General features: G+C 31.9%; 5 protein-coding genes, 1 long non-coding RNA gene and 1 pseudogene across 9 annotated transcripts; all 7 read right to left on the bottom strand.

Annotated features, from left to right (window-relative positions):
* Positions 1–967: 967 nt before the first annotated feature.
* On the bottom strand, positions 968–3,510 carry LOC106292348 (annotated as a pseudogene).
* Positions 3,511–3,893: 383 nt separating this feature from the next.
* Positions 3,894–4,427, bottom strand: LOC106292349. The gene has a single exon (XM_013727943.1). The coding sequence runs from the start codon at positions 4,425–4,427 to the stop codon at positions 3,894–3,896; it is 534 nt and encodes a 177-aa protein (XP_013583397.1).
* A 122-nt stretch (positions 4,428–4,549) lies between these two features.
* On the bottom strand, positions 4,550–6,138 carry LOC106293460. 3 transcript variants are annotated; one of them, XR_001260480.1, is made up of 4 exons: positions 5,979–6,138; positions 5,222–5,402; positions 4,856–5,103; positions 4,550–4,740 (listed from the first exon to the last, which is right to left on the bottom strand). It is a non-coding gene; the product is annotated as an uncharacterized LOC106293460 (long non-coding RNA). The 3 variants fall into 3 exon arrangements; XR_001260479.1 differs by having other exon boundaries at positions 4,833–5,103; XR_001260478.1 differs by lacking the exon at positions 4,550–4,740 and having other exon boundaries at positions 4,795–5,103.
* A 7,893-nt stretch (positions 6,139–14,031) lies between these two features.
* LOC106292350 lies at positions 14,032–14,529 on the bottom strand. The gene has a single exon (XM_013727945.1). The coding sequence runs from the start codon at positions 14,527–14,529 to the stop codon at positions 14,032–14,034; it is 498 nt and encodes a 165-aa protein (XP_013583399.1).
* Positions 14,530–15,842: 1,313 nt separating this feature from the next.
* LOC106292351 lies at positions 15,843–16,340 on the bottom strand. Its single transcript, XM_013727946.1, has one exon. It carries the CDS (start codon positions 16,338–16,340, stop codon positions 15,843–15,845), a length of 498 nt encoding a protein of 165 aa, XP_013583400.1.
* A 1,994-nt stretch (positions 16,341–18,334) lies between these two features.
* LOC106292352 lies at positions 18,335–18,832 on the bottom strand. Its single transcript, XM_013727947.1, has one exon. The coding sequence runs from the start codon at positions 18,830–18,832 to the stop codon at positions 18,335–18,337; it is 498 nt and encodes a 165-aa protein (XP_013583401.1).
* A 1,881-nt stretch (positions 18,833–20,713) lies between these two features.
* On the bottom strand, positions 20,714–23,620 carry LOC106294554 (fatty acyl-CoA reductase 2-like). Of its 2 annotated transcripts, XM_013730141.1 has the most exons (10): positions 23,544–23,620; positions 22,938–23,364; positions 22,754–22,857; positions 22,489–22,688; positions 22,307–22,407; positions 22,025–22,226; positions 21,799–21,960; positions 21,228–21,719; positions 20,974–21,148; positions 20,714–20,860 (listed from the first exon to the last, which is right to left on the bottom strand). In XM_013730141.1, exons 2-9 carry the CDS (start codon positions 23,356–23,358, stop codon positions 20,992–20,994), a joined length of 1,839 nt encoding a protein of 612 aa, XP_013585595.1. In that variant the 5' UTR covers positions 23,359–23,364; positions 23,544–23,620; the 3' UTR covers positions 20,714–20,860; positions 20,974–20,991. The 2 variants fall into 2 exon arrangements, with proteins under 2 accessions (XP_013585595.1, XP_013585594.1); XM_013730140.1 differs by having other exon boundaries at positions 20,714–21,148.
* Between the last annotated feature and the right edge of the window lie 8 nt (positions 23,621–23,628).

The raw sequence follows: 23,628 nt of genomic DNA on the forward strand, positions 1-23,628 counted from the left end.
TTGAAATTTAAATTCAAAAATATAAAATTAAAATTAAAATTGAAAACATATTAGATAATATTCAAAGTTGTACAAATAAAAATAAAACATTCCGAGTTTTAAAAAAAAAAACTACAGCTTATAAAACCTTGTATCAACCATCTATAAAATTTATAAAACACATACAAATGTTTATATAACTATTTATTAAGGTTTATAAAACTATTTAAAAGGGTTTATAAAACTATTTACAAGAACTTATAAGCTATTTATAAGAGTTTATACATTTATTTATAAGTGTTTATAAATTAATTTACACGGTTTAAATCTATTTATAAGAGTTTATAAATCTATTTATAAGGGTTTATTCAAAAGATTATAAGAATTTAATATCTTCATAACACAATTTATAAGGCCTTATAAAAAGATATAATTGAGCATTGAGATGATTGAGCGTTGAGAGATACTTGGGGTTTCTGAACTTGATCGGTGTGCGACCATCGTCGGTGTGTCCAGAGAAATAGTAGCTTTACGTATCAGAGTCTTGGAGCTGCTTGAGGACGGGGACATAAGAAGCATTAAGCCATTTGAAATCCTCAAACTTCTGAACCTCAACAGTGACTCCGAGGTTGTCCACGTTCATAGCAAACCATGACTTTATCGCATTAGTGACAAGATGAAAGACGAATTTCTCAGGGGCCTTGGAGTTGAGAGCAGTGGAGTTAACCACAACCGAAGTAGCAACAATGTTATCAGAAAACACACAGACATGGTAAAGACTGTTATCGGTGAGCTTAAAAGCCACAACATAGATTCTCTCCGCGAGCTCCCCTGTAACTCGAGTTCTGAAATCACTCAGTAGTGAGACGAACACCAAGGCAGTAAAGACTCTTGGGCACTTCCTCAGCAGCAATCTGAGCATACTTAGCCCTCTTCTCAGTAACAGATCTCATCTGCCCTTCCAAAGACTGAATAGTAGCCTTGAGCCTCATGATCTTAGTGGTGCTGCCGTAATGATCATACTTGGTCCAATCTCTATTGACATCCTCTTTGTTCTGTAGAAAAGACAAAACAACTAGAGGTGAACATCAAAACCAATCCGCAATTTTGTAAAAAATACACAGAAATAAGAGTAAATGTATACATTTACCTTTCTGAGAGCTCCTCATATTCTTTGGCATCACAATGAGAACCTGTACCAAGATCAGACACAAATCTAGTTTAAGTTTCGATAGAAATATGAAAGTAGAACCAACAAAAAAAACAAAAAGAGGTACCTTTGCAGTTTTCTTCATCACTCTCCTACTCTGACTCTGAACCAAAACTTGACTTAAGCATCCAAAACTCTGAATCATTGGAGTCAGTTTCTTCCTTAACGTGTCCATGTTTATTGGTTACTTGTATTTTCTCGGTCTTTCCGCTTGTTCCAGCTCCTCTTTCCACTTGCTCTATCAGATACATCAACACCAAAACATTAAAAGCCAGGAATAACAAGCACGAGACAAAATTGGAATCAGTACAAGATGTCAATGAATCTGATATCATGTTCAGTAATCTAATCTGTGTAGAAATCTCTTCCCATTTACATATTTCCAGATATGTTCCTCGTTCTTGTTCACAGTATCCCCAATAAGCTTGCACACGAACTTCGAACTAAGAACATAGCCAAAAAACAAGAAGAAAGGTAAATACTTTAGCCATAGATAATTTAAGCTAACACAATCAACTACAAATGTATCAATTTTTGGCTAACTGAGAAATTAGGCACTGCAAGAACATGGTGAGAGGAGATTTCCCATGAGATAGAGCGTGATCGATGAGTCCCAGACGACACCGTTTGTTACGAGCGTATGCTTCTTCGTCTCCGACTACAACTTCGTGGCCAGTCTCCACGCATCTTAGCCGTCCGTTTCTTATATCCACAAAAGTAGGTGAGCCAAGCAGGGTCTCAAAGCAACTCACTTTAGCAAACCGTTCTGCGGTTCCAGTCTGTGTATGAACCGAAAGCAATCTCCAATCATCGTCCTTTGCCGGAGCTCGCTGGAGCTTGCCGGATCTCACATCGAGGAAGAAGATATAACATATCTAATTGAATAGTTTAAGTTTAATTAATTAGGGACATAATAGTCATTTGCCAATTAAAATTTTAATGGCAAAGTTGATTAAGGTAGAAGTGAAAAGTGGTATCGTCAAAGTGCTATTTTTGGCAATTCCCCGGGTTACACTGTTTTAATTTTCATAAGTTACATTTATATAAATTTTAGTTACAATTACAAAATTATTTCTCATTTAAAATTTAATATTCAAAATTTAAAATAAATGTTAATGGTAATATAAAAAACGTAATATAATTCAAAAACATATATTATTTCCAAAATTAAAGATTATGTTAATTATTTATAAAACATCTCGCGTTTTGAAACTGCGGGTCAAATGAAAAACTATATTTATTTTTTAATGGTTTCTGTCTAATTTAAATCTTTTATTTTTTGGTTATATGAAATAGACAATTTAAATATTAAATATATAAACCAATATTAGTTAAAATATAGTATGTATTATTATAGTTTTATCACATATACACATTTACAAACTACGTAATTTTGCACAAATAGTTGTACATAATTTAAACTAATTCATATTACAACAAATATTATAGTTTTTAATAATATCTATAGTTTTATATTACATAATTGTAAATATAAATTTTAATTATCTACATAATATTATGCCATATTAGATTAATATATTTATCTTATTAAAATATACCACACATCGCTAAACATGTATTTCTTTTAAAAATTCCAAAATAAAAGTTGGAATTTTTATAAAAATTTCAAATCAAATGACCATCTTTAAATCTGATAAAACCTAAAAGTATACTTAAAATTTTAATTATATTTCAATGTAAAATTTATCAAATAAAATTAATAATAACCCGCGCATTGTTTAAAGAAAAAATAATCTCATAAATTAGAAAGACCAAAAACTAAACACAATAGAAACACACAGTCAATTTCATGGCATTCTAAAAGATATAAACATGTAAAAATGAAAAATAAATCTGCACAACGCGGATCAAAAACTAGTTTCTTTCTAAAAAAATAAATTTTAGTTGGTAAATTTTTTTGGGATAAAATTCACGTGGTTAAGTTAAAGTTATCGATCAATAACAATAATATGTTGTAATGAATTGATGAAAGTCTAAAAACAAGTCATAGAATGTGGAAATAACATTTTCTTGTATGCTGAAAACTATATATAATCCAGGATTAAGAGATAAAATATGCAAATTAAAATCAAACCATGCCTCATTAGTATTAAAAATATGATAATAAAATGTTTACTATAACATTAGCACAATACCGACATGTAACTGTATCAAAGGTTTCATTCCCAAGAATGCCACGACATTGGCTTTGGTAGATGTGTTCAATGGTTTGTGTGAGAGGCTCGCCACTGAGCTGCGGCGACCCAGATGGTTTTTTGCTCTTGAGGTACATGATCGTTGTCAGAGACAAGTATAACCATTGTGGATTAGAGAATCAGGCTGAAGGAATGCAAGGAGAAGTACAATAGAGACTGTAACTCTACTGGGTTTGCGAGTATGGATATCTGAAATGGTACGGTGGGTCGGATTGTGTAATTTAGAGCGAAGAGCTCATAGTCCATAAATATGCCGAATTACTAAGAGCTGCTAGCGTTGTCCCCAGATATCTATATCCATTAAAGAAACCTAAAGACAAATACCACCAATGTTGATAGTTGATTCAGCTTTCATGTTACTCTAATGAGTTTCGTATACTAATATAAGATCTGTAAAAGATCTTTAGCTTTATTTATATAATGGTAACTCTCATAACGCCTGAGTTACAAAATCACATATATAAAACATCAGCACACCGGAACATCAATTAGTGTAGTTCCTCAAAAGCGATCGGGCTGCCAATCTGGTTCCCAACTCTACGAACACAATCATTCCATGTCTGTTTACTTTTGGGAATAGCCTTAGACACAATAAATCTATACTCGTAACTCGATAAAGTGCTTTGAGTCATTCCTAGGTAACAATCTTTGCTAATCTTTAACAGATCATGACAACATTCATTTGATAATCCTTGTGCTGCCTCATCTAACATGTTCTTGAAAATATTATCTCCACAGTCTAATGAGTTCAGATTTTGAAAGCAAGCCTCAAGAAAACCGAGTTGTTTGTGTGTGTAATGATGTCCAGACTTCATCTCATATTCCATTGCGGGTGAATCGACTTCTTCAAATAGAGATTCATCGGGAGATTCGACGTAAATATCAAAATCCGATGTAGGAGATATCTTCACATCTTCTGGTACCTCTTGTGAATATTGATCAAATTCTTGGGAAGAATTTAAATGTGACGTGAAGAACATTACTATGGATACAAACATTGCAATGTGAATAGACTTTGCCATATTTGCTTTTGCTTTTGATATTGGTAGATGTTTGATTGGTATCAATGAACGAGATATGATTTTATAGGGCAATGAACATGGTGCTTTGCGGAAGCATAATTAATTGATAAGACGTTTGTTCATTAATCACTTTATGTTATAACTTCATAAAATTCAGCATTTAACAGTTATGTTTCAAAAGATATATGTTTTCTTTCAGTGTTTAGCTTCATTGTGGGCTTGTGGATCGAATCCATCGTGCTTAGACTTTAGGCAAACATGAGACAACGCTACCACTGCAATCAAATTATTACAAGCAAGCAAGTCCATGCCACTGAGACAAGAAACAAAAAAAAAAAACAATCATTAGCGCAAAACAAAACAAAAATAATCAGAACAGCAAAGCGTTCTATGTAGTTAAATTACACAGAGCCCCATCTGGTCTTTACAATTGCAAGGTCACATAGTGGAGAGTCACTCCAAAAGAATCCGAGAACGCTCTCTGATCCTGCCCTGCATTTGTGGGTAAGTATCTGCTTGGTTTCTCGATAAAAATCTGTATTTCACACTCGGATCTTTGGACAGCTATGGCTTTTTTATTAACATAGAATTTGATAAATAGGATAGGCCTTTCACTTATAGAATCAACTGAAGGAGACACATCTGCGTTAAAGGGAGATGTTTGCCATGAAAAGACCTAAACAGGAAAACGTCAAAATCAACTAGGGATAAGGATCATCAAGCTTAATAAAGATATCGATTATGGTTGAAACAACAGCAAATAAACCATTTCAAAGGAAAAGAAAAATAAACACCTGATTGGCTGCGGTAGAAATTAGCAATGTGTTCGCATCATCATAGAACAACCCCCTGGATTCAGGAATATTGCATCGTAGGGATGGATGTTGTATATAGGCATGTGATAAACCACCTGAGCCGACACTTAGCTATGAACTTGAAAGCCTGTTAAGACATAATCTTAACTTTTTCTGTTTTCTGAATTTTTCAAAAAAAAAAAGAAACTGTAAATGGTTTTCATTCTATGATGAGACTGAGTCACTTAAAGTTGTATCAAAAACATATTGCAGGCTATAACTCAGAACCAATACACAAGGAACTTTTAAAAAGATGAAAAACGAATGGCTTATATCTTAAGCAGTGCTGAGAAATGCCTCAAAAGAGAAGGAGAATATAATAGTGATTCAAGCCTTTCCACTGATCTATAAGGGAAAGAAAGAAAAAATAATGATAGTAGAACAGATAAGTCAAGATTGATGTAGAGACCGTGGCGGAATTCTTTTCTTTCATGCTTGCATTGCTGAAGCTGAGATGAAACTGGAAGTGGTTGAGTACAAACTCCAAGAAATAGACAGCAAATTCGCCAAAGCTTTGTCCAAAGAACTAGAGACTAAATCAATTTAAGAACAAACACAACAAAGTCACACTAATGTCCTAACAACACAACGAGTCAGACAACAGTTTCACAAAGTAGCGAGATCTTATATCCATTACATTGATATTATAGAAGCAACGAAAAGGAAACCGGAGATAAGAACAGAGAAGTGTTGTTACCTGCGAAAACGGAGATGGAGATGGATTTAAGCACAATGATGGGGTTGCTCAGAGAATTTATACCCAAGACAGAAACGTATTAGTTTCGATTCTGAAACAAACAGTCCTCAGGGTTGTCTCATCTGGAAATTGATGGTAGCTGTTCTTCAACAACGACCGATCAACTAACACGTTTATTTGGGTTGTAAATGTGGCTTTATTCGTTATATAAAATAAAGAGAAATTTGGCTCTATACACACATAAATTGTCAAAATTAGGAGAATATCCTATCCACTGTTAATCTTTTTTTAATACCAAAACACCCTCCACAATCTCGACACCTCTATTTGTACTTTCAGATTCTGTATCATAGACTTGGAACCTGAGACTCTATGCTAGACGCCATGCACTGTACTTCATCATTACCCCAAAAGACGTCAAGAATAAATGTAGAGACAGCAATTTACATATATATTTGTAGTTTTCTTTGGCTTAACCTAGAACCTTTCACTTCTTATTCGTAATTATCACAGATTTTTAGTGAGTTTTGATAGATTCAATCTAACAAACTCTTTTTGGATTATTCTTAACAAAAACAACGTCTCTAGATTCACTATGCGTCTCTTAATCTCAATAGCTACTCTGATCCTAATGAGTTTCATCACCGATACACTCTTCTAGCTCGTGCGCAACGGCACTGAGAACCTCAACCTTCGTCGTTTCCGTCACCACACCCGCCGCTTCAATGTAATCTTGTTTCTTCTTAACACATATTTCTCAAGTAATTTCATTTCTACTTTATAGATGACTCCCAAGTAGAATAAGAAGAAGAGCGAGATGTCCCACCACCCCTTCCCGTTTCCGTTCGTTACGGTGTAAACCAAGCTCATGCTAGAGAGCAAGATGAAGAAGCCAAGGTTAGTAATTTCAAGCGTAACTTCCAAGCGAATTAGTGGGTGTTAATAATAATCTTTTTCACTACCTTGTTGAAATATCCGCAATGTTTGTATGGTATAGGAATAATTATCAAAGTGGATGTAATATCAGAAAGTTCCATATAAGATATGTAGTAGACGTTATTGATCAAGATTTGCTTATACTATTTCGAGATACCATGCTAGACTATCTTTAATGCTACTATAGTAGATGCTAAGGTTAGCAATTCAACGTTATCTCAGAAAGTAACGTCCAAGAACACTAGTACATTTCATCTTAGTTGCTAATAGCTAATGTTGACCTATTTCATTTTGAATTACACTAATGAAGGAACGTAACAGAGGATAACTGTATCAGCAATAATAAACTGTTAATTACTGTCACTAGTTATTTAAGTTACTCTATTGTTTTTAGTTAAAGGCTAACAAATGAAAGCTATTATGAATGGTAACTGATACGATAAGTAATTACGGCTAATAATTATCTTATTTAGTAGTCGCCGAATGTAAGGAATTATGCTGCGCTATCATGCTTGTAACCACTACATTAAAAAGTGTGAATTGATTTGATTGTTTGTGTTTGCAGATTGAGGTGATATTCATTATTGTGGATACGACATACTCCCCAGATGACCTGATTTGGGATGACAAAGTTGAGGACGAGAATGTTGACAACCTTGTCCGGCTAATATAGAAAGGTCGCATATTAAAAAACGATGTTTGTTGGAGGCTCCACTACAGTTGATCTGGCCCGTATGAGAACAAAGAATAAGCTTAAAGAAAAAGAGGCCAAAGAGAACAAGGAAAGAGAGAGCCAGTCGGTTTTCAAAAGTTAACGTACTTTATTAATGTTACCAGTCGGTTTTCAAAAGTTAACGTACTTTATTAATGTTACCATTATTACTTAGACATTAACCTTTTATAGTAGTATCTAACATTAAATAATATATATGATTTTACAATGATCCTTACGTGCTTAAGTTATCCAATTTTGTAACGATATTTCACTAGTTCTTAACTTTTATCTTCTATCGTAGCAATTATTATTATCCGGAGATAACATATAATATGAATACTTAACAGCTAACATTTATATATACTACTCTAAATGTTTTGTATACAATCACCAATGCTCACACTTCTCACTCTTTTTTAGTTTCATCAGTAATGATTAACCACTAAAGTTCGAATTAACAGTTAATTCGTGTAGTGTATATAATGGTTTCACCTAATGTGATCGGTTCCACCACACCTCCTACAAGTCTTTGCTTTGCGCCCTATGACACCTTGCTGCATGAACAAGCAAATTGATGTTAAGAACTTTCAATAACGATTAATACTATTAGTAACAACTAACTTCAATGCATGTTTGGTATATGCTGAAGTTAGCTAAAGTCTACCTTTTGAATTCACCATTTGACAAAATCCTTATCTTCTTTGACCTACCAAGATAACACTTTGTATTTTGAGATGCTATGTTTAGAGATCCAAGTGTGTATGCCTCTAGTGCAGGTGTCATGTAATCTCCAGTTGGATCTAATAAGGTATAGATGCTGATTTTGGATGCATGTCAACTATTAAAATAACACAAACATTTATAGTTATCAGATAAGATCAAACATTAACATTCAATATAAACTATTACGTTGTAAGATCACACATGCCACATACGTATAATGCCATACTTGATTCTGTTATACACAGACTTTCTCCGTTTTTTTTTAATTTTTTTAGTGTACCTTACATAATTAATTACCTAATAAAACAAGTGTAAAGAGAAGATAATAGCTGTAGACCCTACGATGGCGTAACCAAACAAGTGGATGGGGAGGAAATTAGCCGGAGACCTACATCTCTATGCAATCCTACGATTGTACTATAAAGATCTAACCAATCTATCTCTCCTCACGTTTCCATCGTACTTCACTTAGCTGTAGGGGCATTTCCGGCAAGACACACACAATAAGACACAGTGATCGTGAGTTTTTTATGGCTTTAGGGTAATTTTCTAATTTCTAGTTCACTAAAGTATATTGGACCAATTATCTCTAAAATAAATGGGAAGACGTATAAATTGAAAATAAAAAAATATTTCAACAAATATTTTTTTTAAATAGATATATTAACATACATAAAATATTAAATAATTTAATAATTTAATTTAATCAACCAATCATTAAATTTATCTTTTATAAATTGAGAAATTAAATGTATAATATCAAATATATATATATGGAAAGCACGACATTAACTACTGTTCACCGGCGGATTCCCCTTATTCAATAATATAGACTAAAAAACAGGAATATAGTTTTGAGTTTATTTTTTGGACATTTAATTTTGAGTTTCTCTTATTGAGTGATTTGATAAATATTTTGGAAATTTTAGAATATTTATTTTATAGTTTATTATTATTTATCCTTATAAATTTTCGTAACGATCTAATCTATTAATTTATAGTCTTATTTTTCTATCTAACGTTTAGAAGTCATTGTTGAACCATTTAATTAGTTGTTAAAGCAATCATTTTAATATATAACATTTAAAAGAATATCGGATAGAATCTACTTTGAGATGTAATAAAATCGTTTAACATATGCCCAATTCACCTATATTTAAGCATATCAATTAACAATTATTATGATTAAAAACCTGCAAAGATTTCCAAAAAAATCAAAAAATTAAATAAATTTATATTTTCATGTAATTCACCAATTTGTTTTATAAATTTAGATCTCGTACCTAATCCAATATTTTAATTATCATGTAGACCATTTCATTCTAATATATTATCATTACACGTCTAAAAGTCATAAATAATAACAGAACAAATTCAATAATCTGAATATATTCAATGATATTTTATTCAAAAATAATTATTTAACGACAATCCAAAACAAATGTATTTTAATCAACCCGTATAATATTTGCTGGAATCTTTTAAAAATATATATTTAGAAGTTCTGATTTTAACACATAAACTGATATTATTTAAAATCCAGATTGAGAAACGGACTTGATATTTAAATATTTTAAAATATGAAAATTTTTCTTTACATCCAACACTAAAAAACTATAAGTAATGCCAGCGAAGTTAAATTAGCGGGTTACACTGTTTTAATTTTCATAAGTTATATTTATATAAATTTTAGTTACATTTACAAAACGTAACAAAATTCAAAACAATATTTATTTTTGAACGGTTTTTGTCCAACATAAATCTTTTATATTTTTGGTTATAATGAAATACACAATTTAAATATTAAATATATAAACCAATATTAGTTAAAACATAGTGTGTATTATTATAGTTTTATCACATATACACATTTACAAACTACGTAATTTTTTCACAAATAATTGTACATAATTTAAACTAATTTATATAACAACAAATATTTTTTAATAATATCTATAGTTTTATATTACATAATTGTTAAATATAAATTTTAATTATATACACAATATTATGCCATATTATATTAATATTTTTATCTTATTAAAATATACCACACATCGCTAAACATGTATTTCTTTCAAAAATTCCAAAATAAAATTTGAAATTTTATACAAATTTCAAATTAAATGACCATCTTTAAATCTGATAAAACCTAAAAGCATACTTAAAATTCTAATTATATTTCAATTTTTAATTTATCAAATAAAATTAATAAAAACCAGCACATCGTTTAAAGAAAAAATAATCTCATAAATTAGAAAGACCAAAAACTAAACACAATAGAAACACAAACAGTCAATTTCATGGCATTCTCAAAGATATAAACATATAAAAATGAAAAATAAATCTGTGCAACACGGATCAAAATCTAATTTCTTCCTAAAAAATGAGATTTTAGGTGGTAAAGTTTTTTTGGGTAAAATTCACGTGGTTAAATTAATGTTATCGACCAATAAAAATAATATGTTTTAATGAATTGATGAAAGTCTAAAAAACCATAGAATGTGGAAATAACATTTTCTTGTCTGCTGAAAACTATATATAATCCAGGATTAAGAGATAAAATATGCAAATTAAAATCAAACCATGCCTCATTACTCATTAGTATTAAAAATCTGATAATAAAATGTTTACAGTGACACTAGCACGACACTGACATGTAACTGTATCAAAGGTTTCATTCCCAAGATTCATTCCCAAGAATGCCATGGCATTGGCTTTGGTAGATGTGTTCAATGGTTGTTTGAGAGGCTCGCCACTGAGCTGCGGCGACACAGATGGTTTTTGGCTCTTGAGGAACGTGATCGTTGTCAGAGACAAGTATAACCATCGTGGATAAAAGAATCAGGCTGAAGGAATGCAATGAGAAGTGCAATAGAGACTGTAACTCTACTGGGTTTGTGAGTGGATATCTGGAATGGTGGGTCGGATTGTGTAATTTAGAGCGAAGAGCTCATAGTCCATAAATATGAAGAATTACTAAGAGCTGCTAGCGTTGTCCCCAGACATCTATATCCATTAAAGAAACCTAAAGACTAATACCACCAATGTTGATAGTTGATTCAGCTTTCATGTAACTCTAACGAGTCTCGTATACTAATATAAGATCTGCAAAAGATCTTTAGCTTTATTTATATAATGGTAAGTCTCATAATGCCTGAGTTACAAAATCACATATATAAAACATCAGCACACCGGAACATCAATTAGTGTAGTTCCTCAAAAGCGATCGGGTTGCCAATCTGGTTCTCAACTCTATGAACACAATCGTTCCATGTTTGTTTACTTTTGGGAATAGCCTTAGACGCAATAAATCTATACTCGTAACTCAATAAAGGGATTTGAGTCATTCCTAGGTAACAATCTTTGCTAATTTTTAATAGATCATGACAACATTCATTTGACAATACTTGTGCTGCCTCATCCAACATGTTCTTGGAAATATTATCTACACAGTCTAATGAGTTTAGATTTTGAAAGCAAGCCTCAAGAAAACCGAGTTGTTTGTCTGTGTAATCATGTCCAGACTTCATCTCATATTCCATTGCGGGTGAATCGACTTCTTCAAATAGAGATTCATCGGGAGATTCGACGTAAATATCAAAATCCGATGTGGGAGATATCTTTACATCTCCTGGTGCCTCTTGTGAATATTGATCAATTTCCTGGGAAGAAATTGAATTTGACATGAAGAACATTACTATAGATACAAAGATTGCAATGTGAAGAGACTTTGCCATAATTGCTTTAGCTTTTGATATTGGTAGATGTTTGATTGGTATCAGTGAACGAGAGATGATTTTATAGGGCAATGAACATGGTGCTTTGCGGAAGCATAATTAATTGATAAGACTTTTGTTCATTAATCACTTTATGTTATAACTTCATAAAATTCAGCATTTAATAGTTACATTTTAAAATATTCTAGACTATAACCAACGATTAAAAGCGCAAAAATATCTTTAAAAAAATCTAATTTATAATATCAATACATTTTAACATTTTCTTTATAAGTAATGTTTTAACATTTTTATATTAGTGTATTTCTAAACACATAATTAGATTATTTTATTAAATAGGAAAATTATCTAACATTTACTTAATTTTGTTTTTAATTACTTCAACCTATATCATTAGGAGGTTTTAAGAAAACATCTTTAATTTGTTGGATTAAATATTTGATATATACTTATTTGATAAACCATGTGTTTTTCGAATGCCCTCCAGCACGTCAAGTGTGAGCATTATCTAAGATACCATCGAATCCCAATATGTTTCCCATCAGTTCTCTCTTTGGTAATATGGATCATCTTTTTTGGAGAGTGAATCCTAAGATGGATGATCACCAATTTGCATGGATAATATGGTATATCTGGAAAGCTCGGAATAATAAAGTGTTTAGTAATCTGGATATTGATCCAACAGAAACACTTAAATTGGCATAATTGGAATCAGCTCTTTTGGCCGAGGCACATGAACTCAATCATCAGAAGAGGAACCAACAGGTCCAGGTTAGACCCATGATACAAATTCCAGGACGTTGGTGCTTTATAGATGGTTCTTTGAAAGATAAGGAATTATTCTCGGGACAAGGATGGTATAGCACCTTACCGGGATTTGATGGTTTATTAGGAGCAAGGAATGTAAGGGCAGGTCTTTCACCTCTTCATTCGGAGATGGAAGCTTTAATTTGGGCAATGGAGTGTATGAAGAGTTTAAGACAGTTTCAGGTTACATTTGCAACGAATTGTTCTCAATTGGTGAAGATGGTTTCGGAACCAGAAGAATGGCCAACATTTGGAAGTTATCTGGAAGATATCAAACTTCTACGAAGGAGTTTCCACAACTCAGATATTGTTCATGTACCTCGTACGGAGAATCGAAGAGCAGATATTTTAGCACGCAGTGCTAGAAGACAGCCTTCTTTCGTCGTTCACACGGATGTGGACTTGCCGATTTGGTTCACAAAGTCTATATGAGACTGTGAATTTCTTGTTGTCAAAAAAAAAATCTAATATTTATTAAGTTTAAAGGAATTCGATTAATTTCATGTTAAATGCTTTTCTGTAGTATCTAAACCCGCAAAAATAGTTATAGTTATTTTCAACTTCGTATAAATTATTTGAGTGGTTTTAAATCAAATAATTTAAAAAGATAAATAAAAAGTTATTAAAAAGACTGGACCTAATGTTTTATATTGTTTGGACATAAGATTAGTTATTGACAATAACTTATTGTGTTGTTTGGGAACACATATAGTAGAATAGTGTTAGGAGAATCGGGTTGAAGGAATGCAAGGAGAAGTGCATTAGTAATTGTATCGGGTTTGCGGATACGAATATCCAGAATGGTGGGTCGGTTGTGTGATTTGGAGCGGAGAGCTCATAGATATATGTAATTACGTTGCCAGGAATCAAGATATTTATGATACCCTAGATATGTATATATCCGTTAAAGATACCTAAAAATAATACAATCCATGTTGATCGTTGATTCTTGCATATTATTCCAACGAGTCACGTATACTAATATAAGATCTGTAACAAGATCTTTAACTTTATTTATATAATGGTAACTGTCATAACGCGTGAGTTACATAATCGCATATATAAAACATCAGCACAATGGAATATCAATTAGTTTAGTTCCTCAATAACGATCAAACTGCCCATCTGAGTTTCAATTCTCAGTTAGACGAACACAATCATTCCATGTCTGTTTGCTTTTCGGAATAGCCTTAGACGCAATATTTCTATACTCGTAAGTCGATAAAATGACTTGAGCCGTTCCTAGATAACAATCTTTTCCAATCTTTAGTAGCTCAGCACAACATTCAGCTAACAATATTGGCGTTCCCTCACCTACCATGTTCTTGAAAAGATCATCTCCACAGTGTGATGAGCTCAGCTTTTGAGCGCAAACCTCAAGAAAACCGAACTGTTTGTCCGTGTAATGATGTTCAAACTTCATCTCAGCTTCCAGTGCAGGTGAATCGGCTTCTTTAAATGAAGACTCATCAGGATATTCGACGTAAATATCAAAATCCGATGTGGGAGATATCTTCACATCTCCTGGTGCCTCTTGTGAATATTGATCAATTTCCTGGGAAGAAATCGAATTTGACGTGAAGAACATTACTATAGATACAAACATTGCAATGTGAAGAGACTTTGCCATATTTTCTTTTGCTTTTGATATTGGTAGATGTTTGAGTGGTATCAATGAATGAGAGATGATTTTATCGGGCAATGAACATGGTACTTTGAGGAAGCATAATCAATTGATAAGACGTTTGTTCATTAATCACTTTATGTTATAATTTCATAAAATTCAGCATTAAATTGTTATGTTTTAAAAGATACTAGACTATAACCCACGATTAAAAGAGCGAAAGTATCTTTAAAAAAAAATCTAATTTTTAATATCAATATATTTTAACATTATTATATAAGTAATGTTTTAACATTTTTATTTTTGGTTATTTAAACATACATAATAAATTATTTTATTAAGTAGGAAAATTATCTAAAATATTTGTATTTAATTACTTCAATATGTATCATTACGAGGTTTTAATAAAACATCTTTAGTTTGTTGGATTAAATTTGTGATATATACTTATTTGATAAAATTTTAATTATAAAGCTTATTTGATGTTAATTTATTGATTATAACATTTATTTTATATAAAGCTATTTAATGTTAACTTAAACCAAGCATAATTTAGCATATATAATAATATCTTCCTATGCATAAAAATAATTTACGAATAACAATCTAATATTTATTAATTTTAAAGGAATTCAATTTTTTTTATTTCTGAAATACAAACAAAATAACCTATTAATTTAATTAATTTCATATTAAATGTTTTTTTGTAGTATCTAAACCCGCAAAAATAGTTATAGTAATTTTCAACTTCGAATAAATTATTTGAGTGGTTTTAAATCAAATAATTAAAAAAAGATAAATAAAAAGTTATTAAAAAGACTGGACCTAATGTTTTATTTACTTTGGACATAAGATTAGTTATTGACAATAACTTATTGTGTTGTTTGGGACCACATATAGTAGAATAATGTTAGGAGAATCGGGTTGAAGGAATGCAAGGAGAAGTGCATTAGTAACTTTACCGGGTTTGCAGATACGAATATCCAGAATGGTGGGTCGGGTTGTGTGATTTGGAGCGGAGAGCTCATAGATATATGTAATTACGTTTCCAGGAGTCAAGATATTTATGATACCCTAGAAATATATATCCATTAAAGATACCTAAAAATAATACAATCCATGTTGAACGTTGATTCTTGCATGTTATTCCAACGAGTCAGATATACTAATATAAGATCTGTAAAAAGATCTTTAACTTTATTTATATAATGGTAAATGTCATAAAGCGTGAGTTACATAATCGCATATATAAAACATCAGCACAATGGAATATCAATTAGTTTCATTCCTCAATAACGATCAAACTGCCAATTTGAGTTTCAATTCTCAGTTAGACGAACACAATCATTCCATGTCTGTTTGGTTTTCGGAATAGCCTTAGACGCAATATTTCTATCCTCGTAAGTCGATAAAATGACTTGAGCCGTTCCTAGATAACAATCATTTCCAATCTTTAGTAGCTCAGCACAACATTCGGCTAACAATACTGGCGTTCCCTCACCTACCATGTTTTTGAAAAGAACATCTCCACAGTGTGATGAGTTCAGCTTTTGAGCGCAAACCTCAAGAAAACTGAACTGTTTGTCCGTATAATGATGTTCAAACTTCATCTCAGCTTCCAGTGCGGGTGAATCGGCTTCTTTAAATGAAGATTCATCAGGATATTCGACGTAAAAATCAAAATCCGATGTGGGAGATATCTTCACATCTCCTGGTGCCTCTTGTGAATATTGATCAATTTCCTGGGAAGAAATCGAATTTGACGTGAATAACATTACTATGGATACAAACATTGCAATGTGAAGAGACTTTGCCATATTTTCTTTTGCTTTTGATATTGGTAGATGTTTGAGTGGTATCAATGAACGAGAGATGATTTTATAGGGCAATGAACATGGTGCTTTGAGGAAGCTTAATTAATTGATAAGACGTTTGTTCATTAATCACTTTATGTTATAACTTCATAAAATTCAGAATTTAAATGTTATGTTTTAAAAGATACTAGACTATAACCCACGATTAAAAGCGCGAAACTATCTTTTAAAAAAAATCTAATTTATAATATCAATATATTTTAACATTATTATATAAGTAATGTTTTAACATTTTTATTTTTGTGTATTTAAACATAAATAATAAATTATTTTATTAAAGAGGAAAATTATCTAAAATATTACTTTTTTTAATTACTTCAATATGTATCATTACGAGGTTTTAATAAAACATCTTTAGTTTGTTGAATTAAATTTGTGATATATCTTATTTGATAAATTTTTTAATTATAAAACTTATTTGATGTTAATTTATTGATTCTGACATTTTATTTGTATAAAGCTATTTAATGTTAACTTAAACCAATCATAATTTAGCATATATAATAATATGTTCCTATGAATAAAAATAATTTCCGAATAACAATTTAACACTCCATATGTTCCTCATCAGATGATGTTATAGTACAAAATACACAGATTAAGGAAAATATTATTTATATTCAAAACATTTGATTAGAGAGACAAAAGTAATGCTACTCATAGTGTGAACACAAACAGTCACACAACATCTTTTTGTATCTTTTTAATTTGGAGCCAAATTTTACATGGATGAAGTTAAATTTCAAAGAAAAATAATGGAGCCTAACTGAAAATTTTTTTGAGACCGTTTTTTATTTATACTAGTTTCAGAACACTACCAATTTTGATTTGAATTTGTTAGCTCAAAATGATGAAAGAGGAGTTTTGTTTGATTTAAATGCATCTCCACCTAGAGAAGAAATCTTCAGCGATGGTGATGAAGAGATTTCATGGCTTCAGGGTATTTTTTTTCTATTCTTGATTAAAACTCTTAGTACCGAATTGTTTCCACTTTTTGTGTAATATTGGATTAAAGAATGTAATTAAACTATGATTATTAAAGAAGGTAATTAAACTACTGTTGACTTCATCGTGAAGTGTGCATAAATATTGGAAAAAATGATTAATTAATTTAAAAATTAATTAGTAGGAGTATTTTATTAGTTTTTACCTTAAAAGTCTCAAGACTTCATCTAATTTGAAACAAAATTCCCTTCATAAAATATCATCTAATTAGGAACAGAGGGAGTATTTATTAAGTTTAAAGGAATTCAATTTTTATTTATTTCTGAAATACAAACAAAATAACTTATTAATTTAATTAATCTCATATTAAATGCTTTTTTGTAGTATCTAAACCCACCAAAATAGTTATAGTTATTTTCAACTTCTTATAAATTATTTGAGTGGTTTTAAATCAAATAATTTAAAAAGATAAATAAACAGTTATTAAAAAGACTGGACCTAATGTTTTATATTGTTTGAACACAAGATTAGTTACTGACAATAACTTATTGTGTTGTTTGGGAACACATATAGTAGAATAATGTTAGGAGAATCAGGTTGAAGGAATGCAAGGAGAAGTGCATTAGTAACTGTACCGGGTTTGCGGATACGAATATCCAGAATGGTGGGTCGGGTTGTTTGATTTGGAGCGGAGAGCTCATAGATATATGTAATTACGTTGTTAGGAATCAAGATATTTATGATACCCTAGATATATATATCCATTAAAGATACCTAAAAATAATACAATCCATGTTGATCGTTGATTCTTGCATGTTATTCCAACGAGTCATGTATACTAATATAAGATCTATAAAAAGATCTTTAACTTTATTTATATAATGGTAACTGTTATAATGCGTGAGTTACATAATCGCATATATAAAACATCAGCACAATGGAATATCAATTAGTTTAGTTCCTCAATAACGATCAAACTGCCCATCTGAGTTTCAATTCTCAGTTAGACGAACACAATCAGTCCATGTCTGTTTGCTTTTCGGAATAGTCTTAGACGCAATATTTCTAAAATCGTAACTCGATAAAATGACTTGAGCCGTTTCTAAATAACAATCGTTTCCAATCTTTAGTAGCTCAGCACAACATTCAGCTAACAATACTGGTGTTCCCTCACCTACCATGTTCTTGAAAAGATCATCTCCATAGTGTGATGAGTTCAGCTTTTGAGCGCAAACCTCAAGAAAACCGAACTGTTTGTCCGTGTAATGATGTCCAAACTTTATCTCATATTCCATTGCGGGTGAATCGGCTTCTTCAAATGAAGATTCATGAGGAGATTCGACGAAAATATCAAAATCCAATGTGGGAGATATCTTCACATCTCCTGGTGCCTCTTGTGAATGTTGATCAATTTCCTGGGAAGAAATCAAATTTGACGTGAAGAACATTACTATTGATACAAACATTGCAATGTGAAGAGACTTTGCCATATTTGCTTTTGCTTTTGATATTGGTAGATGTTTGAGTGGTATCAATGAACGAGAGATGATTTTACAAGGCAATGAACATGGTGCTTTGAGGAAGTTTGTTCATTTATCACTTTATGTTATAACTTCATAAAATTCAGCATTTAATTGTTATGTTTTAAAAGATACTAGACTATAACCCGCGATTAAAAGCGCGAAAATATATTTTAAAAAAATCTAATGTATAATATTAATATATTTTAACATTATTATTTAAGTAATGTTTTAACATTTTTATTTTAGTGTATTTAAATATACATAATAAATTATTTTATTAATTAGGAAAAAATTCTAAAATATTACTTAATTTGGTTTTTAATTACTTCAACGTGTATCATTACGAGGTTTTAATAAAACATCTTTAGTTTGTTGAATTAAATTTGTGATATATACTTATTTGATATAATTTTTATAAAACTTATTTGATATTAATTTATCGATTCTAAAATTTTATTTATATAAAACTATTTAATGTTAACTTAAACCAAGCATAATTTAGCATATACAATAAATGTTCTTATGAATAAAAATAATTTACGAATAACAATCTAATATTTATTAAGTTTTAAGAAATTCAATTTTTTATTTCTGAAAATAAAAACAAAATAACTTATTAATTTAATCAATTTCATATTAAATGCTTTTTTGTAGTATCTAAACCAGCCAAAAGAGTTATAGTTATTTTCAACTTCTTATAAACTATTTGAGTGTTTTAAATCAAATAATTAAAAAATATAAATAAAAATTTATTAAAAAGACTGGACCTAATGTTTTATATTGAACATAAGATTAGTTATTGAGACAATAACTTATTGTGTTGTTTGGGAACACATATAGTAGAATAATGTTAGGAGAATCGAGTTGAAGGAATCCAATGAGAAGTGCATTAGTATTTGTACCGGGGTTGCGGATACGAATATCAAGAATGGTGGGTCGGGTTGTGTGATTTGGAGTGGAGAGCTCATAGATATATGTAATTACGTTGCCAGGAATCAAGATATTTATGATACCCTAGAGATATATATTCATTAAAGATGCCTAAAAATAATACAATCCATGTTGATCGTTGATTCTTGCATGTTATTCCAACGAGTCATGTATACTAATATAAGATCTGTAAAAAGATCTTTAACTTTATTTATATAATGGTAATTGTCATAAAGCGTGAGTTACATAATCGCGTATATAAAACATTAGCACAATGGAATATCAATTAGTTTAGTTCCTCACTAATGATCAAACTGCCCATCTGAGTTCCAATTCTCAGTTAGACGAACACAATAATTCCATGTCTGTTTGCTTTTCGGAATAGCCTTAGACGCAATATTTCTATACTCGTAATTCGATAAAATGACTTGAGCCATTCCTAGATAACAATCTTTGCCAATCCTTAGTAGCTCACCACAACATTCAGCTAACAATACTGGTTTTCCCTCACCTACCATGTTCGTGAACAAAGCATCTCCACAGTGTGATGAGTTCAGATTTTGAGCGCAAACCTCAAGAAACCGGACTGTTTGTCCGTGTAATGATGTCCAAACTTCATCTCATATCCATTGCGGGTGAATCGGCTTCTTCAAATGAAGATTCATCAGAAGATTCGATGTAAATATCAAAATCCGACGTAGGAGATATCTTCACATCTTCTGGTACCTCTTGTGAATATTGATCAATTTCTTCGGAAGAATTTGGATGTAACATGAAGAACACTACTATGAATACAAACATTGCTATGTAAATAGACTTTGCCATATTTGCTTTTGATATTGGTAGATGTTTGATTTGTATCAATGAATGAGAGATGATTTTATAGAACAATAAACATGGTGATTTGCGGAAGCATAATTAATTGATAAGACGTTTATTCATTAATTATGTTATAACTTCATAAAATTCAATATTTAATAGTTATGTTTAAAAAGGTATGTTTTTTTCAGTGTTTAGCTTCATTGTGGGCTTGTAGATCGAATCCAACGTGCTTTGACACTACCACTACATTCAAATTATTACAAATCAAAGTGATATACTAGATAACACAACACGGGTACACATAAGATTAAGAAAAAAAACGATCAAAGAAAAGGTATGGTTCGGTTTTGGCTCACCTTTAACCAGATTTGAACTTAAGCTCTTCCCTTCAAGACATGTTTTCTTAAACCGGGAATGTGAACATTTGTAATGTAATCCTTCCAGTTAATGTTTCCAACGTCAAACCCAAACTCATTCTTCTCTGCTTCTGACATATATTCCAGTAACCTCTGTGTATTACTATTATCAAATCTGCATCAAACACACAAAAAATAAATAATTCAAAAGTTTGTCGGTTTGGACTTAAAACTATAATGTTGTTTGTTCTTACCTTCCACCATAGAAAGTGTACGGCTCATAGATAGTGGCAAGGTGTTTAGCTTGTTCAACAGACTTTTTGCATATAAACTTTAACTTCTGCAACATCTTACTATCCGCTAGGCTCACACCATTCATTAAACCGCTCCGTTCTTGAGCATCTTTCCACAAATGATCCGAGAAATCATCAACGGAATCGAAAAGTTTCATCAAAGGCACCATGATAGGAACACCTTTGGAGTCCATGCACGGTGTAGATTTGTAGTGGTTATAAAGAAGCTCTGCTAAGTTCTCGAAAACAAGCGGGTTTATCGCAGAAGAAGCGATCTGATACACGTTTATTTCAGGTTCTTGATCTGTCTTCGCCACTCCATGCTTAGCAATAGCAGCTAATGTCGCGTTAACGACCATATCAGCAGGAACCACATCAAGAACTCCTTTCGGATCCACCAAGAACCCGGTCAGCTGTCCTTTTCCATAACATAGTACTATAGGATCCATCATCCTGATTTAAGATTGAGGAAGAATCAGTTATGTTATGTATACATTTAACATCTATACACATATGACATATAATAAGTTACCTGTTTCCTTCCATCCAACCAGGGAAAGGGTCTTTGTAAGTGCTTTCTATAACGCTAGGCCTTATAATAACCACAGGTACGTCCCCTCTAGTGCTATTGATCATCATTTCTCCCATTGCTTTAGTGAAAACATAAGTGTCTTGCCATCCATATGATCTTGCCCTGTTTCAATGTTTTGTTTGTTTAAGATTGTAGCAATAGTCAAAGTGGGTATTTATATTACTACCTTTCTAGACCGAGATCTTTCATCTTCTGAGCCTTCTCTTGATCTTGAGTCCCTTTTCTTGCAGCATCAAGAGCTAGCTTCATCTCTCTATCGACATCTAATGCTTTCCTGTTTCCTTCAAGGAAGTTCTCGGTTGCTATACAATCTCCCATTGAGAATGGCTTCTCCATGATCCTTCCTTGTCTTTGTCCATTCACATAAGCTGCAAATGGCTTCTTTTTTTTCTCAAATGAAGAAACAAAAACATTACTTTCTTTCTGTTTGTTTTGCTTGGTTACATACCTGTGGATACTTGCAAGAAAAGCTTGAGTTTCTTGCACTTCTTGGCGAATCCCATGAGATTACCAGGCCCTCGTGTGTTTATGTCCAAAGCAACATCATATCTGCAGCCATGAAGACAACAATATTTGTAATACAAGAAGATACGTTGATGCTATAGCATAATCTAATAGTTGCATGCAAACCTTTCATTGAAGGTTGTATTGGCAGCAGAGTTGATAATCACATCAACTTCTTTTGCAATCTCCTCAGCTGAATCTATTTGCAACCCAATGTTTGAATCACATATGTTCCCCGTCACAGGAACTAGCTTGTCTAACATGAAAGACTGATAAGATGCTCCATGAGTCTCTCTTAGAGTCTTAAAAAGCTCCGTATCCAACACCTGAAAAGCAGCAATACAATATGATAAAAAATAACTAAGAAAGAAACAAAACAAAGAGGCATTACCTCGCTCTTTAACCTCGCAATAGCAGCTTCTTTGTTTTTGGCTTTAATCAAGAGATATATCTTCCCAACATCCGGAGCCATTCTCAAGACCTTCTCAATCAGTACTAAAGATATCACAAGGAAGATAATGTTAAGACGCAGTTTTGGCAATATGATAAACATATACGTTAAGTATGTTTTGTACCCTTAGCTAAGAAACCAGTTGAGCCAGTGATCAAAAACTTCTTCCCTTGGAGGAAACTGACAATGCCAAGTCCTTCTTTGCTCCCCACCTTAGCAGCGCCACTAAAAGGCATCAAAGTCTTTACTCCATTGATCTCAATGGCTCTCTCATTCCCGTTTGGAGACACAACCAATGTGTCAGCATCCACAGCTGGTGAACTCTGCTCCCTTATTAGCACTTGACCTCTGTCTTTCAAAAGAGAAGAAACCCGAAGAGGCCTCTCTGGTTTGATGTTTCTCCCATCACCACCTCCACCACCAACGCGGCACCAGGTGAGGCCTAGCCTTTTCTTATCAGTAACCAACGTACACCAGTCACGACGGAAAAGCTTGTTTGGTGCAGCGATGGAGGAAGAAGAAGAACTCAAGAAGAGAGCTTCCATCACAAACTAAGAAACAAGATATAGAGAAAATGTCATTTCTGAAATTAAGATCATGAAACGTTGACCTTGTACAAATCTAAACACACAAACTGTGCTTCGTTATTTTTTTCTTTTGTGAGAAAACAGGAACTTGTTGGTTAAGAAATTGGTAGTGACTTGTCAGGTACTTAACCTAGAAAACATACCTTTTGTAATGATCAACCAGAATCTATATACTTAAGTAGAAAGAGATTAAGTAAACCAAGAAAGATATTATATAGTTTTATTTCT

Source organism: Brassica oleracea, chromosome C5 (assembly GCF_000695525.1).
Source record: "Brassica oleracea var. oleracea cultivar TO1000 chromosome C5, BOL, whole genome shotgun sequence".
Taxonomy (NCBI): Eukaryota; Viridiplantae; Streptophyta; class Magnoliopsida; order Brassicales; family Brassicaceae; genus Brassica; species Brassica oleracea.